This window comes from Nycticebus coucang, chromosome 4 (assembly GCF_027406575.1).
Source record: "Nycticebus coucang isolate mNycCou1 chromosome 4, mNycCou1.pri, whole genome shotgun sequence".
NCBI lineage: Eukaryota > Metazoa > Chordata > Mammalia > Primates > Lorisidae > Nycticebus > Nycticebus coucang.
The window spans coordinates 84,224,506-84,239,194 of NC_069783.1; the positions used below are offsets into that span (position 1 = coordinate 84,224,506).

At 45.0% G+C, this 14,689-nt stretch overlaps 1 protein-coding gene across 1 annotated transcript in view; it reads left to right on the plus strand.

Moving 5' to 3' along the window:
- Positions 1-14,689, plus strand: part of USP39 (ubiquitin specific peptidase 39) — a 36,382-nt gene that overhangs the window by 9,202 nt on the left and 12,491 nt on the right. The window contains exons 5-8 of the mRNA XM_053586795.1: positions 1,339-1,491; positions 5,833-6,058; positions 9,635-9,712; positions 14,212-14,279. Of these exons, the coding sequence (XP_053442770.1) occupies positions 1,339-1,491; positions 5,833-6,058; positions 9,635-9,712; positions 14,212-14,279 (525 nt within the window). The remainder of the gene's footprint in view (positions 1-1,338; positions 1,492-5,832; positions 6,059-9,634; positions 9,713-14,211; positions 14,280-14,689) is intronic.

A 14,689-nucleotide genomic window follows, 5' to 3' on the forward strand; every position in this document is an offset into this window, starting at 1 on the left:
GTTTTCCTAACTGGCTAAAGCAGGAGGAACACTTGAGGTCAGGAGTTTGAAACCAACCTGAGCAAAATGAGACTCTGTTTCTACTAAAAACAGAAAAAATTTAGCTGGGTGTCGTGGCTCATGAGGTCCCAGCTATTCAGGAGGCTGAGACAGAAGGAATGCTTAAACCCTGGAATTCTAGCTTACTTTGAGCTAGGGCTAAGGTCAACAGGCCTCTAGCCTGAGTGACAAAACAAGACTGTGTCTCAAAAACAAAAAAAAGATTTTCCTGTCTCCCTATGGATGTTTACTTGGTCTGTTGTGCTTCTCACAGTCAACGATTTTGATGCACAATTTGATGAATTTTTGCAATGTTTTCATCAGCTCTGCTCATTACTGGTCACCCTGACCTCTCTTCATTAGCGATGCTTTCTCTCCCCTGAGAAAACAGTTAAATCCATTTGTACACTGCTATTTTCTTCATGGCATTATCCCCATAAACTTGGACTACTATGTCCTTGATTTCGTTTGACTTTTGCAAAGTTTAACAAGAAATTTATGAATGTGGGCAGCGCCTGTGGCTCAGTGAGTAGGGTGCCAGTCCCATATACCCAGGGTGGCAGGTTCAAACCTGGCCCCAGCCAAACTGCAACAAAAACTAGCTGGGCACTGTGGCAGGCGCCTGTATTCCCCACTACTTGGGAGGCAGAGTTAGGAGAATCGCTTGAATCCAGGAGTTGGAGGTTGCTGTGAGCTGTGATGCCACAGCACTCTACCCAGGGCAACAGCTTGAGGCTCTGTCTCAAAAAAAAAAAAAAAAAAAAAATTAAGGTCAAAATAGTTATGGACAGTATTTTTAGAGGGAGAAACTGCAATGAATTCAGGGTTTTGAAGCAAGTTTGTAATGACCTATATCTAGTCTGTGACTTAATGACTGTCATAACTGGGGAAGTATGACCCTGCTCCTCTAGTCCTAGGGCAGCACAGAGATCCTCAGTCCTAGTCAGAGAGAGGAGGCTCTCTAGCTACCTGAGGCTTAGACTCTTGCTGCCCTCTGAGACTTAAGTGTCCCATAGTGTCTGGTAGTTATCGTGGAGTTGACCACACCTGAAGTCTGAGGGCAGACCTGGGATTTAGTGATATGGGGCTAAACAGAGAAATCCCCTTATAGATTAGTAATGTGGGGGAGACCTACCCATGTTACTTTGGTCTTTATACATATTGGTTGGGGCCCTTTTAGGTGTGCAGTGAGACTTTCATGACTAAGTATTTTGTGTTTTTTTGCAGAAATTTGCCATTGTATTTTATGAACTTTGTTCATAACTCCAAAACAACTTACATTTTTTTTTTCCTTTGCAGTATGTATTGAAGCCCACTTTCACAAAGCAGCAGATTGCAAATTTGGACAAGCAAGCCAAATTATCCCGGGCATATGATGGTACCACTTACCTGCCGGGTATCGTGGGGCTGAATAATATAAAGGCCAATGACTATGCCAATGCTGTCCTTCAGGTAGGATCAAGACAGGAACATTAAGGGAGAGGGGTAACCTGGGAAACAGTACTGTGTGTTGGCAAAACCATTACTGCCTTCTTACAGAGCACAAATGGTCCCCAAACACCGAGTCCTACTGAGAATTCTACTCGAGTATTTATTTCTGTGTCTGCTCAAGAGACTGCTGTCAAATGGTGAGGCTTTTTCCAGCCTGTGGGCTCATGCTCTCTAGAGCTTCCAGGGAATAAGGGAAGAGAACCTGTGTTGCCTGGCACTGTCAAGAGCCTTGTTTGATGTATGTTTGCTTGCTTGTTTGTTTATTTTGAGACAGACTGTCACTCGTTTGCCTAAGCTAGACTACAGTGGTGTGGTGATAGTGGTCAGCCTTGTCTAGTTCCAGATCTAAGTGGGAATGTTTTCAGTTTTTCCCTGTTCAGTAGGATGTGGGCTGTGGGTTTGTGGCAAATGGCTTTTATAATTTTGAGGTATTTTCTATCTATGACTATTTTGTTAAGAGTTCTTATCATGGGCGGCGCCTGTGGCTCAGTGAGTAGGGCGCCGGCCCCATATACCGAGGGTGGCGGGTTCAAACCCAGCCCCGGCCAAACTGCAACCAAAAAATAGCCGGGCGTTGTGGCGGGCGCCTGTAGTCCCAGCTGCTCGGGAAGCTGAGGCAAGAGAATCGCGTAAGCCCAAGACTTAGAGGTTGCTGTGAGCCGTGTGATGCCACGGCACTCTACCAAGGGCGGTACAGTGAGACTCTGTCTCTACAAAAAAAAAAAAAGAGTTCTTATCATAAAAGGGTGCTAAATTTTGTGATGCTTTCCCTGCATCCATAGAGATGATCATAAGGTCTTTGTTTTTGCTTCTGTTTATGTAATGAATCACGTTATAGATTTGCATCTTTGAACTATCCTTGCATCCCTGGGATGAAGCCCACTTGGTCATAGTGGATTAGCTTTTTTGATGTCCTTCTGAATTTGGTTTGCCAGAATTTCATTAAGGATGAGACTCAAATTAAAAAAAAAAAAAAAGAAAGAAAGAAAGAAAAGAGGCTTGGTGCCTATGGCTCAAGCAGCTAAGGCGCCAGCCACATACATCTGAGCTGGGCGGATTCGAATCCAGCCCAGGCCTGCCAAACAACAATGATGGCTGCGACCAAAAAATAGCCGGACGTTGCGGTGAGCACCTGTAGTCCCAGCTACTAGGGAGGCAGAGGCAGGAGAATTGCTTGAGCCCAGGAGTTGGAGGTTGCTGTGAGCTGTGATGCCATTGGGACTCTACCCGGGTGACAGCTTGAGGCTCTGTCTCAAAAAAGAGAAGAAAAAAAAAATAGAATTGGGCTGTGCCTGTGGCACAGTGAGTAGGGCTTTGGCTCCATATACCCAGGGTGGTGGGTTTGAACCCAGCCCCTGCCAAACTGCAACAACAACAACAACGAAAATAGCTGGGCGTTCTGGCAGGCGCCTGTAGTCCCAGCTACTTGAGAGGCTGAGGCAAGAGAATCGCCTAAGCCCAAGAGCTGGAGGTTGCTGTGAGCTGTGACACCATGGCAATCTACTGAGGGCGACAAAGTCTCTAAAAAAAAAAAAAAAATTGAATTTTACTGAGAATTTTGGATCTATATTCTTTTTTTTTTTTTTTTTTTTTTGTAGAGACAGAGTCTCACTTTATGGCCCTCGGTAGAGTGCCGTGGCCTCACACAGCTCACAGCAACCTCCAACTCCTGGGCTTAAGCGATTCTCTTGCCTCAGCCTCCCGAGTAGCTGGGACTACAGGTGCCCGCCACAACACCCAGCTATTTTTTGGTTGCAGTTTGGCTGGGGCCGGGTTTGAACCCACCACCCTCAGTATATGGGGCTGGCGCCTTACCGACTGAGCCACGGGCACCGCCCTGGATCTATATTCTTAAGGGATATTGGTCTGTAGTATTTTTTTGTTGTGTCCTTTTCCTGGCTTTGGTATCAAGGTGATACTGGCTTAGGAGAATAAGTTGTGGAAGATTTCTTCCTTCTCAATGTTATGAAAAATTCCTCCAGTATAGGTACCAGTTCCTCTTTGTAAATCTGGTAAAATTCAGCTGTGAAACTATCTGGCCCAGGACTTTTTTTCATTAGAAGGCTTTTTTTTTTTTTTTTTTCATTAGAAGGCTTTTATTGGGTGGCGCCTGTGGCTCAGTCGGTGAGGCGCCGGCCCCATATACCGAGGGTGGCGGGTTCAAACCCGGCCCCGGCTGAACTGCAGCCAAAAAATAGCTGGGCGTTGTGGTGGGCGCCTGTAGTCCCAGCTGCTCGGGAGGCCGAGGCAAGAGAATCGCTTAAGCCCAGGAGTTGGAGGTTGCTGTGAGCTGTGTGATGCCACAGCACTCTACCGAGGGCCATAAAGTGAGACTCTGTCTCTACAAAAAAAAAAAAAAGAAGGCTTTTATTGCTGCTTCAATTTCATTACTTGATATTGATCTGTTTAAAAGTTCTGTTTCTTCCTGATGAGGCCTAGGAAGGTAGTGTGTTTCCAAGAATTTGTCCATTTCCTCAATGTTTTCAGGTTTATGTGCGTAGAGATTTTTCTAGTATTCCTAGATGTTTTGTATTTTTGTGGTATCAGTTGTAATATATCCTTTTCATTTCTGATTAAGCTTATTAAGGTCCCTTTCTGTTTTTCATTAATGTAGTGAGAGATCTGTTGATTATATCTTTTCAAATAACCGATTTTTTTTTTTTGCAGTTTTTTGGCTGGGGCCAGGTTTGAACCCACCACCTCTGGTATATAGGGCCGGTGCCCTACTCCTTGAGCCATAGGCGCTGCCCCAAAGAACCGATTTTTTGTTTCATTAATCTTCTGTATAATTCTTTTTTTTTTTGAGACAGAATCTCATTATGTCACCCTCAGTAGAGTGCTGTAGTGTCACAGCTCACAGTGACCTCAAACTCTTGTGCTTAAGCCATTCTCTTGCCTCAGCCTCTCAAGTAGCTGGGACTACAGGAGCCCACCACAATGCCTGGCCATTTCTTTGTTGCAGTTGTCATTATTGTTTAGCTGGCCTAGGCTGGGTTCGAACCTGCCAGCCTTGGTGCATGTGGCCAGTGCCGTAACCACTGTGCGACAGGTGCTGAGCCATGTTTAATTCTTTTGTTATCAATTTCATTTAATTCTGCTCTGTTCTTAGTTCTTTCTTTTGCTCTGCTGGATTTGGCATTGATTTGCTCTTTTCTTCCTTCAGGCAATTAGATCGTTGGTTTATAATCTTCCTGTTTTTTTTTTCTTTTTGAGACAGAGTTTCACTATGTCACCCTCAGTAGAGTGCTGTGGCATCACAGCTCACAGCAACCTCCAACTCTTGAGCTTAAGCTATTCTCTTGCCTCAGCCTCCCAAGTAGCTGGGACTACAAGTGCCCACCACAATACCCGGCTATTTTTTGGTTGTAGTTGTCATCATTGTTTGGCAGGCCTGAGCTGGTTTCAAACCCGCCAGCTCCAGTGTATGGTGTATGTGGTTGGTGCCCTAGCTGTTGAGCTACAGGCGCTGTACCAGGTTTTGTTTTTTGTTTTTTGTTGTTGTTTTTTTTGAGACAGAGTCTTATTCTCTTACCCTGGATAGAGTGCTGTGGTGTCAAAGCAACCTCAAATTTGGGGGCTTGAACCATCCTCTTGCCTCAGCCTCTGAGTAGCTTCGACTACAGGTGCCCACCAAAACACTGGGCTAGTTTTTCTATTTTTAGTAGAGATGGGGTCTCATTCTTGCTCAGGCTGGTCTCGAACCTGTGAGCTCAGGCAATCCACCCGCCTTGGCCTCCCAGAGTGCTAGGATTATGGGTATGAGCCACTGCGCCCAGCCTTAAACTTCTTTCTGATCTACATTAGCAAGGTATCTGTAGAACTGTACTTCACCCTTTAATGTGAAGGATATTTCTATAATGCAAGCCATTTACTTTGATTCTTTAAGGCCATTACAGACAAATCACAAGGTTCTAGCAGAACTTTAGTTGGGGCTGGGTGCAGTAGCTCCTGTCTGTAATCCTAGCACTCTTGGAGACCAGGGTGGGCAGATTGCTTAAGCTCAGAAGTTTGAGACCAGCCTGAACAAGAGGGAGAACCCGTCTCTATTAAAAATACAAAAATTTAGTCAGGTGTAATGGCAGGTGCCTGTAGTCTGAGCTACCTGGGAGGCTGATGCAGAAGAATCACTTGAGCCCAGGAGTTTGAGATTGCTGTGAACTAGGCTGATGACATGCATTCTAGCCTGGCAACAGAGTGAGATTCTATCTGAAAAGAAAATTAAAAAAGAACTTTACTTGGAAGAGCTTGGGTCTCAGGGTCCTGCAAAAGGGCTTTGGTTTAATTAGAGCGTTTGATTTTTAGGCTCTGTCTAATGTTCCTCCTCTTCGGAACTACTTCCTGGAAGAAGACAATTACAAGAACATCAAGCGTCCTCCAGGTGATATCATGTTCTTGTTGGTACAACGTTTTGGAGAATTGATGAGAAAGCTCTGGAACCCTCGGAATTTCAAGGCACATGTCTCACCTCATGAGATGCTTCAGGCTGTTGTCCTTTGCAGCAAGAAGACTTTTCAAATCACTAAACAAGGTAAGGAACAAGTCATTCATACTTCTTTGACTTCAGGACAATAAAACTAGTTTGATGAACAAATTTACTTCTACTTTGCAATGAATATTGATAGTAGCCAGAAATGAGTATCCAGTGGATAGTGTGGTTGTGTTCCTTAGTCCTCTCTAATCATTCTGCCCTGCTCGGTGTCTCAGGAGATTCCAGCTGAATAGAAGGTCCATCGTAATTTGGTAAACTAAACTGTATGGCTTAGGGGAAAACTATGTGGCTGAGAAAAGCACCAGCTCTCATTAAGTCCTTATGCCCTATGCTACTCATTTTGTCATGTCCCACACTAGGCTCTTCTCATGAACCATTTTGATTGTTTTCATCTCTCCAAATTCAGTTTGTCATTGCATTGTGAGTAAAGTGGACACTAACTCTTTGTACCAGAGTGTTCTAGCATCCATATCCGCTTATACAACATTTATTTATAGTGACATTTTGGGAGCAGCAGGGATCAGAAACATCGTTTTTCTATTTGAGGAGCTCTCAGTTTAATGTGGAAGATACTGATGTCAAAAAGTAAAAGGGCTGGGTGCAGTGGCTCACCCCTGTAATCCTAGCACTCTGGGAGGCTAAGGCAGGTTGTTTGAGCTCAGGAGTTCAAGAATAGCCTGAGCAAGAGTGAGACCCTGTCTCTACTAAAAATAGAAAAATTAGCTGGAAGTGGTGGCACACCCCTGTAGTCTCAGCTACTCAGGAGGCTAAAGCAAGAAGATTGCTTGAGCCCAGGAATTTGAAGTTGCTGTGAGCTATGATACCAGGGTACTTGGTAACAGAGTGAGACTTAGTCTTAAAAATAAATAAATAAGTAACCACAGTGCATTAATGGCTGTGACAGAGGAGGCAGAGTGTACTATGGAAGGAAGCACAGAGCAGGGACTCCCTCCCACCCAGTTGAACATGTGGGACATAGGTCAGAGTGGAGGATGAGACCCCTGAGTTTTAAATACGGGAGGAGGCAGGTTGGAGACTGGCATTCTAGGAGAGAAGTGACACAGTGTGTAGAAGTGGGAGGTGCCTGGTATAGACAGACTTCAAGTAGCTAGACCCTTGGATTCTAGGGGTCATTGGAGAGCTGAGCTGGAGGTTGGGCTGGAGGACCAGACTGCTACTGTAAGGAGCTTGGATTATATCCTCACAACAGAATTGGTGAAGGCTTTTAAGCAAAAGCGTGATGGATTTATATTTTAAAAACATTGTTCTGGCTGGGCTTGGTGCCCATAGCACAGTGGTTGGGGGCGCCAGCCACATGCACCCAGGCCGGTGGGTTGGAACCCTACCTGGGCCTGCTAAACAATGACAACTGCAACAACAACAAAAAAATAGCCGGGCCTTGCGGTGGGCTCCTGTAGTCCCAGGTACTTGGGAGGCTGAGGCAAGAGAATCGCTTAAGCCTGAGAGTTTGAGGTTGCTGTGAGCTGTGATGCTATGGCACTCTACCGAGGGTGACATAGTGAGACTCTGCCTCAAAAAAAAAAAACCCCAAAAACATTGTTCTGGCTGAAAAGTGACTTGGAGGGGAGTTCAGTAGTGGCTTTTAAGAGTTTCTTGCACTTAGGAAAGTTGAAATGAAGGGGATGAAAGTAGGATTGGGGCCCATGGGGCTTTATGATAGTAGGAAATTATTTGGGTTGGATAATACGTGTATATATTGATCAGAAACTTTATAATTTATTCCCATATGTGCTGAAGTTATTAAAGTTTTTTTTTTTCTCTTGCCTCAGCCTCCCGAGTAGCTGGGACTATAGGCGCCCGCCATAATGTCCAGCTATTTTTTGTTGCAGTTTGGCCAGGGCTGGGTTTGAACCTGCTGGTACCCTACCCACTGACCCACAGGTGCTGCCCTGAAGTTATTAAAGTATTTTAGTATGGCTAAGGATGGTTTTTAGTAGTTTACAATATTGCCAATAAAATCTGAGTTTCTCACCCTTCTAAACAGGTAGCAGCCTGATTTAGTGCTGTGTAGGATGATCGAATTTCTAACAGCTAGGGTGGCTATGATATCTTTGTAGGAACATTGGTGTTTTGGACAAACTCTGTGAGAGTTTTTATATTAAGGCTGTATCAAAATATGAATTTTATTTATTTTTTTTAGAAACAAAAAATATGTTGCCCTCGGTAGAATGCTGTAGCGTCACAGCTCACAGTGACCTCCAGCTCTTGGGTTTAGCTGATTCTCTTGCCTCAGCCTCCTGAGTAGTTGGGACTATAGGTGCCCACCACAATACCCGGCTATTTTTTTGTTGCAGTTTGGCCGGGGCCGGGTTCGAACCTGCCACCCTGGGTATATGGGGCCGGTGTCCTACTCACTGAGCCACAGGCACTGCCCAAAATATGAAATTTTTGTTGAGAATGAATTTTTTGAGACCCATGGGTAGATGAATGGTTCAGTGTCAGCATTCACAGTGCTCCATAGATGACTCATGGCTTGAAGGTAGATTCTGAGTTTGGGCCTTTCAGCTTTTCACAACATGGGAAAGCTGCAATCATGATTGGCTGGAGAGTTGCAAAAAAATCAGTGTCGTAACAGTAAACTTACCAAGTTTCTTATAGCGTAGCCACTGTTGTTGTGATAGTTATGTTGTCATATAGACAGTTTCCTCCATCTCTGAGACCTTAGCAGCTTATCAGTTGCTTAGTATTTAGATGTATGAAGAGGTTCTTGCTGTGATAGTGTATTGTCACATAAAAACCTTCTGTGTGAGGGGAGTAAAAGGAAAAAAGTCATTCTGTGAGGTTGCTGGAGGCTTTTTGGATTAAAGAAATGACGTTTAGGAAGATATTTGAGCCTGAGATGTTAGTTTAGTGAGCAAAGGTGAAGTAAATAGTAGAAATAAATCCTACTTGGTGAGGAAGTAGCCTTGGTCTGGCGGGCTTCTTTGGCCACATTTTCATGTAACAGCAATATTGCCCTTGTGTTTGTTTGCAGAACCCCTTGTTCTAGGTGTCCTTAAATGCCTTTTTAGTCGTGGTGGTAGGAAAAGTTACCTGCCTGCAAGATAGGAATCTTTGTAAGTTAGTGAAGAGAAGAAGGGAATCTGAGCTTATTTGGGAAAAGTGAATATTGAAAGGTCATTATTCGTTTTGTTAATGGTCATCACTGGGTGATGAAATACAAGTTTGGGGTAGAGATGATGATTGAAGATCCTGGTCTGGATCACAATGCATAGGAAGAAAAAGTATAGGTTGGAAGAGTAAGAGCTTGACCTCTAGGTGTGCCAGCATTTAGTGGTCAAAGATTTTTTTTTTTTTTTTTTTTTGGTTTTTGGCCTGGGCTAGGTTTGAACCTGCCACCTCTGGCATATGGGACTGGCGCCCTACTCCTTGAGCCACAGGCGCCGCCCATTAAAGATCTTTAATTAAATTATTTTTGAAAGACGTTCAAAGCACAGTAAGTATATTCTTTTTACTTTTTTTTTTGAACAACATAATTTAAGTGTGCGCAAAAGTTTAACTATAGGTTCAAGTGTGCTGTGAGATAAAAAAGGTTAACAAACAGTTCTGATGCTTTCCAACTTCAACATGTTTCACCCTTCCTTCCTTTTCTAGGGGATGGAGTCGACTTTCTGTCATGGTTTCTCAATGCTCTACACTCAGCTCTGGGGGGCACAAAAAAGAAAAAGAAGAGTAAGTTACATTATTTGTAAAAAGGAGTTCTTTTTTGTTTGCTGCCTTTTAAAAAACTTTGCAACTTTTCATCCTTTTGTTCTTTACTGTTTATCTTTGTGTGTGATGGGTAGTATCTGTTGTACACATAGGCCACATTTTCTTCTCAATAGGACCTTCTCCATACTTTTTGTTAGAATATGGTATGTTCACAGTCTTTTTTTTTTTGGTAAGGATGAGGGACATACTGTGTTATCCAGGCTGATCTCAAACTCATGGCCTCAAGTCATCTTCCTACCTTAACCTCCTAAATTGTTAGGATTACAAGTGTGAGCCACTATGCCTAAAACGCCCCTTTGTTTCATTAAAACATAAAATATCAATCTGTGTGACTGTAAGAGGGGCTGGACACCCAGGGATGTGGCAGTGCTACAGCTGACCCCTACATTACTCATCCAGTGTCAGATGCTCACTAGGCTTGAGGCCAAGGAAGAGTCCCTCTGTTCGATTTCCTGTCGGGTACTCAGCGTCCCTGACAGAGGGCCATCTGTTTGCATGCTGGTGGTGACTTGCACCTTATTGCCTCTGTCTCCCTGCTGCCCCCAGCTGGATGGCAGAGTAGTCAAGGGTATACCTCTGGGGCCAGGCTGCCTGTGTTCAGACTACTTAGCTGTGTAACCTTAGTCTGGTTCTTAGCTTCTGTGTGCTTCAGTTTCTCCAGGTATACATAGAAGACTGGGAATAGCATTTGTGGTGCAGGATTATGTTGAGGACTGAGTGAGTTAACATACGGAGCACTGGGGATAGAGCCCAGGGTGTCAGCAGAATCTGCGCTTGCTGCTGGATGTGCCTCTTCCAAACTTTCCCATCCTTTGACACTCTGTTTAGGTGTCCCTCAGCTCTTACGGGCCTGATACCTGTGCCCTGAGTGACCTAGAGGACACATATTGCTGGATGCTGGGGGGTCATGACCAGCTTAACCCCCAGACTAGGAGATCTGAGGAAAGACCCTGGCTCTGTTCACGCGTGTCTCCAGTGCCTAGCATGAGCACTTAACATAGCTGTGAGTCGGCAGTTTTTTTGGATGAGCGTATGAATGAATGAATGATATGAATAATTCCTACTTGGACTTTTTGGGGCCCAGACAGTAAGGTGAAAGTCAGTGAAGTAGTAGGAAATTGCCACCCCTGACATTAAGAGATCCAGTTAGAATTCTAGCTACCTTATAGTAGGCAGTGGACTTGAGGATTAGAGGGAGTGCGAGGAGGGTGGATGATGGGAGATTGCTTGGGGGATACTGTGTGCTTTGCTTCAGTACTATATGTACTAAGGGCTCTGATGTCACCACAACACAATATATCAATGTAGAAAAATTGCATTTATAGCCCATGAATAAAAAAAAATAAATGGGATCAGGTATCTGGTTACGGCTCATGCCTGTAATCTAGTACTTTGGGAAGTGGAGGTGGGAGGATCCTTTGAGGCCAGGAGTTTGAGCCTGGGTGACATAGACCTTATCTCTACTGAAAATAAAAAACTTGACGGGGTGTGGTGGCTTGCACTGGTGGATCCTAGCTACTTGGGAGGCCAAGTCAGGAGGAATGCTTGAGGCCAGGAGGTTTGATGTTAGAACAAACTATAATCGTGCCACTGCATTCCAACCTGGGCAACTCTTATTTCTTAAAAAAAGTGGGGGAGCAGCAAAAGAATTTCATTTCCCTGTGTGAGGTCCTTCTCATCTCTCAGCCTCAGCATTACCATTTGCAGAATGGGTGCCGCACTGGTGCCCTTAGTTACCTTCTCAATACCTAGTCCTTGCTTCTTCCTTAGTAATAAATAGAATGTTCTTTTGGAGGAGGAGCTGCAGTTATCTCACTACAAATGAGAATAATTCCTTTTCCATGCTCCTTTGCACCTGGGGTGGAGGAGGATGATTGGAACTGAGCCAGCCACTGGAATGTCCACAGGATCTCTGGAAAAAAATCAAGCCTAGCACTGGATTATTCTTTTGCTCTTATTGCTTTGAACGTGAACATGATCTTTGAAGGCATGAGTGTGGGGACCAAAGCCAGTCTGCTAAGAGCAGAGAGAATGCCAGCCCTTGCCTGCCTCCACCCCTCCCTGTATGACCATCAGAGAGCCCTATTGATTTAAGCCTCTGGTAATTTGGATATTCTTTTTCTGAGAGCTTGGTGCCTTCCACACAAACGTAGTGATGGGATATGCAGAATGTAAAACCTCAGCCCTGCACAGAGCAGGTGCTCAGTAAGTGAATAAGCATGTATGTCCATTCATGCTCAGTCTGACTTGCCATCCTGCTGATCTGTACAGATATGAGAGAAGCATAGTCTCCACTGTGTCAGAGCACACTGCAGAATGGGCCCTCAGGGCAGGGCTAGAATCCTCTAGCATGTGGTTCTGTGGGCGAGAGAGCGAAGGGCCCTTTGTGCCCAGCAAGAGTCACTCGAGGTCAATGGAGAATATTTTGGCAGAAGCCCTGGGCCTTGAGTGGGTCTTGGCCATTGGCCATGGCATTGTCACAGGCGGATTCAGAGGATCAGCAGTCCAGATAGAAGGGCCTGAAAGTGGGAAGCCAGGGCAGAGATTCATTGTCCTCAGCACATGGGCATGTAAAGGGGTTGTGAGAAGTTACATTGACAGAGCTGGATACGTGGTGGGACCCAATGTGAGGCCACAGTCTGGCTTTGTTCTGTAGACCAACATCCTCAGACTAATGTCATCCCTGTGTTTTGTCTTGGAGTTGTATGACCTATCTTTTTTTTTTTTTAACAGATTAACCTGAGGGTACAGATGATTAGGTTACCTTGTTTGTGTTCGTTAGGTAGAATCCAAGTTGTAGTTGTGCCCTTTACCCAGGAGGTGTGCTTATTAGGTGAGAGCACACCTATTTTGCTTCTCACGGTTTCTTCATTTTTCTTTTAAAAATCTAACCAGACGGCTTGGCGCCTGTTGCCCAGTGGCTAGGGCGCCAGCCACATACCCCCAAGCTGGCAGGTTTGAATCCAGCCCAGGCCTGCCAAACAACAACTACAAGCGAAAAATAGCCGGGCGTTGTGGCAGGTGCCTGTAGTTCCAGCTACTTGGGAGGCTGAGGGAAGAGAGTTGCTTAAGCCCAAGAGTTTGAGGTTGCTATGAGCTGTGACATCACAGCACTCTACTGAGGGAGACAAAGTTAAGATTCTGTCTCAAAAAAACAAAACAAAACAAAACACAAACCTAACCAGATTTATCTGTGGAGCTTCACAAGAAACTGGAAAGCCAATATCACTTATGTTTTTTTTTTGTTTTTTTTTTTTGTAGAGACAGAGTCTCACTTTATGGCCCTCGGTAGAGTGCCGTGGCCTCACACAGCTCACAGCAACCTCCAACTCCTGGGCTTAAGCGATTCTCTTGCTTCAGCCTCCCGAGTAGCTGGGACTACAGGTGCCCGCCACAACGCCCGGCTATTTTTTGGTTGCAGTTTGGCCGGGGCCGGGTTTGAACCCGCCACCCTCAGTATATGGGGCCGGCGCCCTACCGACTGAGCCACAGGCGCCGCCCCAATATCACTTGTTACCAGAAGGTACCTTTGTTTCTGGGATGAAACAGAGCCAGTGTTCTTTTTAATAAGCAGAAATCAATAGAGATTTTGTGCCCTAGAAATCCTGACCCAGTTGGAAACCAAGAGGCTGGGCAACATGTTGTAGACTCCTGGTTCCAATGCAAGAGTTAATATGGTTTGCCTGGCTTGTAAGGCAAGCTAGAAAGGCAAACGCTAAAGCAGGCAAAGACCTGCTTCCTCACCCATAGCCTCTAGCTGGAAGAATGAGGCTGGCCTCCTGCAGAATCTCAGACTTGGAGTCCCTCTGTCCCTCAGCATCCATATTGGCTTAGCAGTAGTTAGATATTTTTGATGAATGACAGTTATAACTGTTAGCTTCTAGACTACAGAGCTAGGTGAGTCGTTTTGGAGATGTGTTGCTGTTTTCTTCTTTCTGTGTTCTGATCGCTTCCTGGTATCTTGCCGTGAGGTTGTGGCTTGGTGTTCTTTCCAGTAAGGGGCCCTGCCCCTCTACCAGGTATCTTCTGCCTGTGCTCACTTCTGAGTTCTAACTTGTGTCTTGGCAGTATTCTGAACCTGTTTGTGCTTTCTGTCTGGTTTGGTTCTGTTCCAGCCCCTCTCTTAGCCTGTCATTTTCTTTTAGTGTCCAGTGTAGGCTGGACATTGTCTCCCTGCACAGGCATTGTATGGCTATGGGAAGTTCCTCAGCTGTGCACTGTTTTGCTTGTGGGCAGGAAGGCCAAAGGATGCTTGTGGAGGAGAACTAAAATAATTTTTTACATGGAGAGTTATAAAGGTACCATGGTGGTATGTGTTATAAAGGGAAACTTCTGCGCTTAGAGTTTTGGGTCTTATGCTGGAAGATGCTGGTTTATTTCAGAAATTTAGAAGTCGGAAATGTATTTTGGATGAGATTTCCAACCTCACGGAATTTGCATTTTGCTTTCTGTTTGTGCAGCTATTGTGACTGACGTTTTCCAGGGTTCCATGAGGATCTTCACTAAAAAGCTTCCTCATCCTGATCTGGTGAGTTAGTTGAGTCTGTATCTTGGGCTGAAATATACTGCCTCAGGGGACTTAAGAGAGACAAAACTGCCCGTCCTTTGAAGAGGTGCACCTGCCTTGCCTGTGTGCTGTCTGGGTGTTAGAGGTTGGACGTAGGCTATTGGTTTAAGTGGTCTGGTTTCTAGGTGGTGCTGGAGTGTTTTCAGAACGCCCGGATAAGCTTTCTGGGTAGTCTGAGAGCCTTTTAGTTAGTTGGGTGCATAATCTTTGAAGAAGGGTTCTTGTGGGTTCTTGAATTGGTCTAACCAGGTGGTACTGCTGCACAGAGAACTGCCCCATCTCATGCACCCCTCTTCATTACCTTCAGATGAAGGAAATGTCAGTGTAAGAAAACATTTCTCTTCCATCTGTGGGCCTCTGTGTTGCTCACC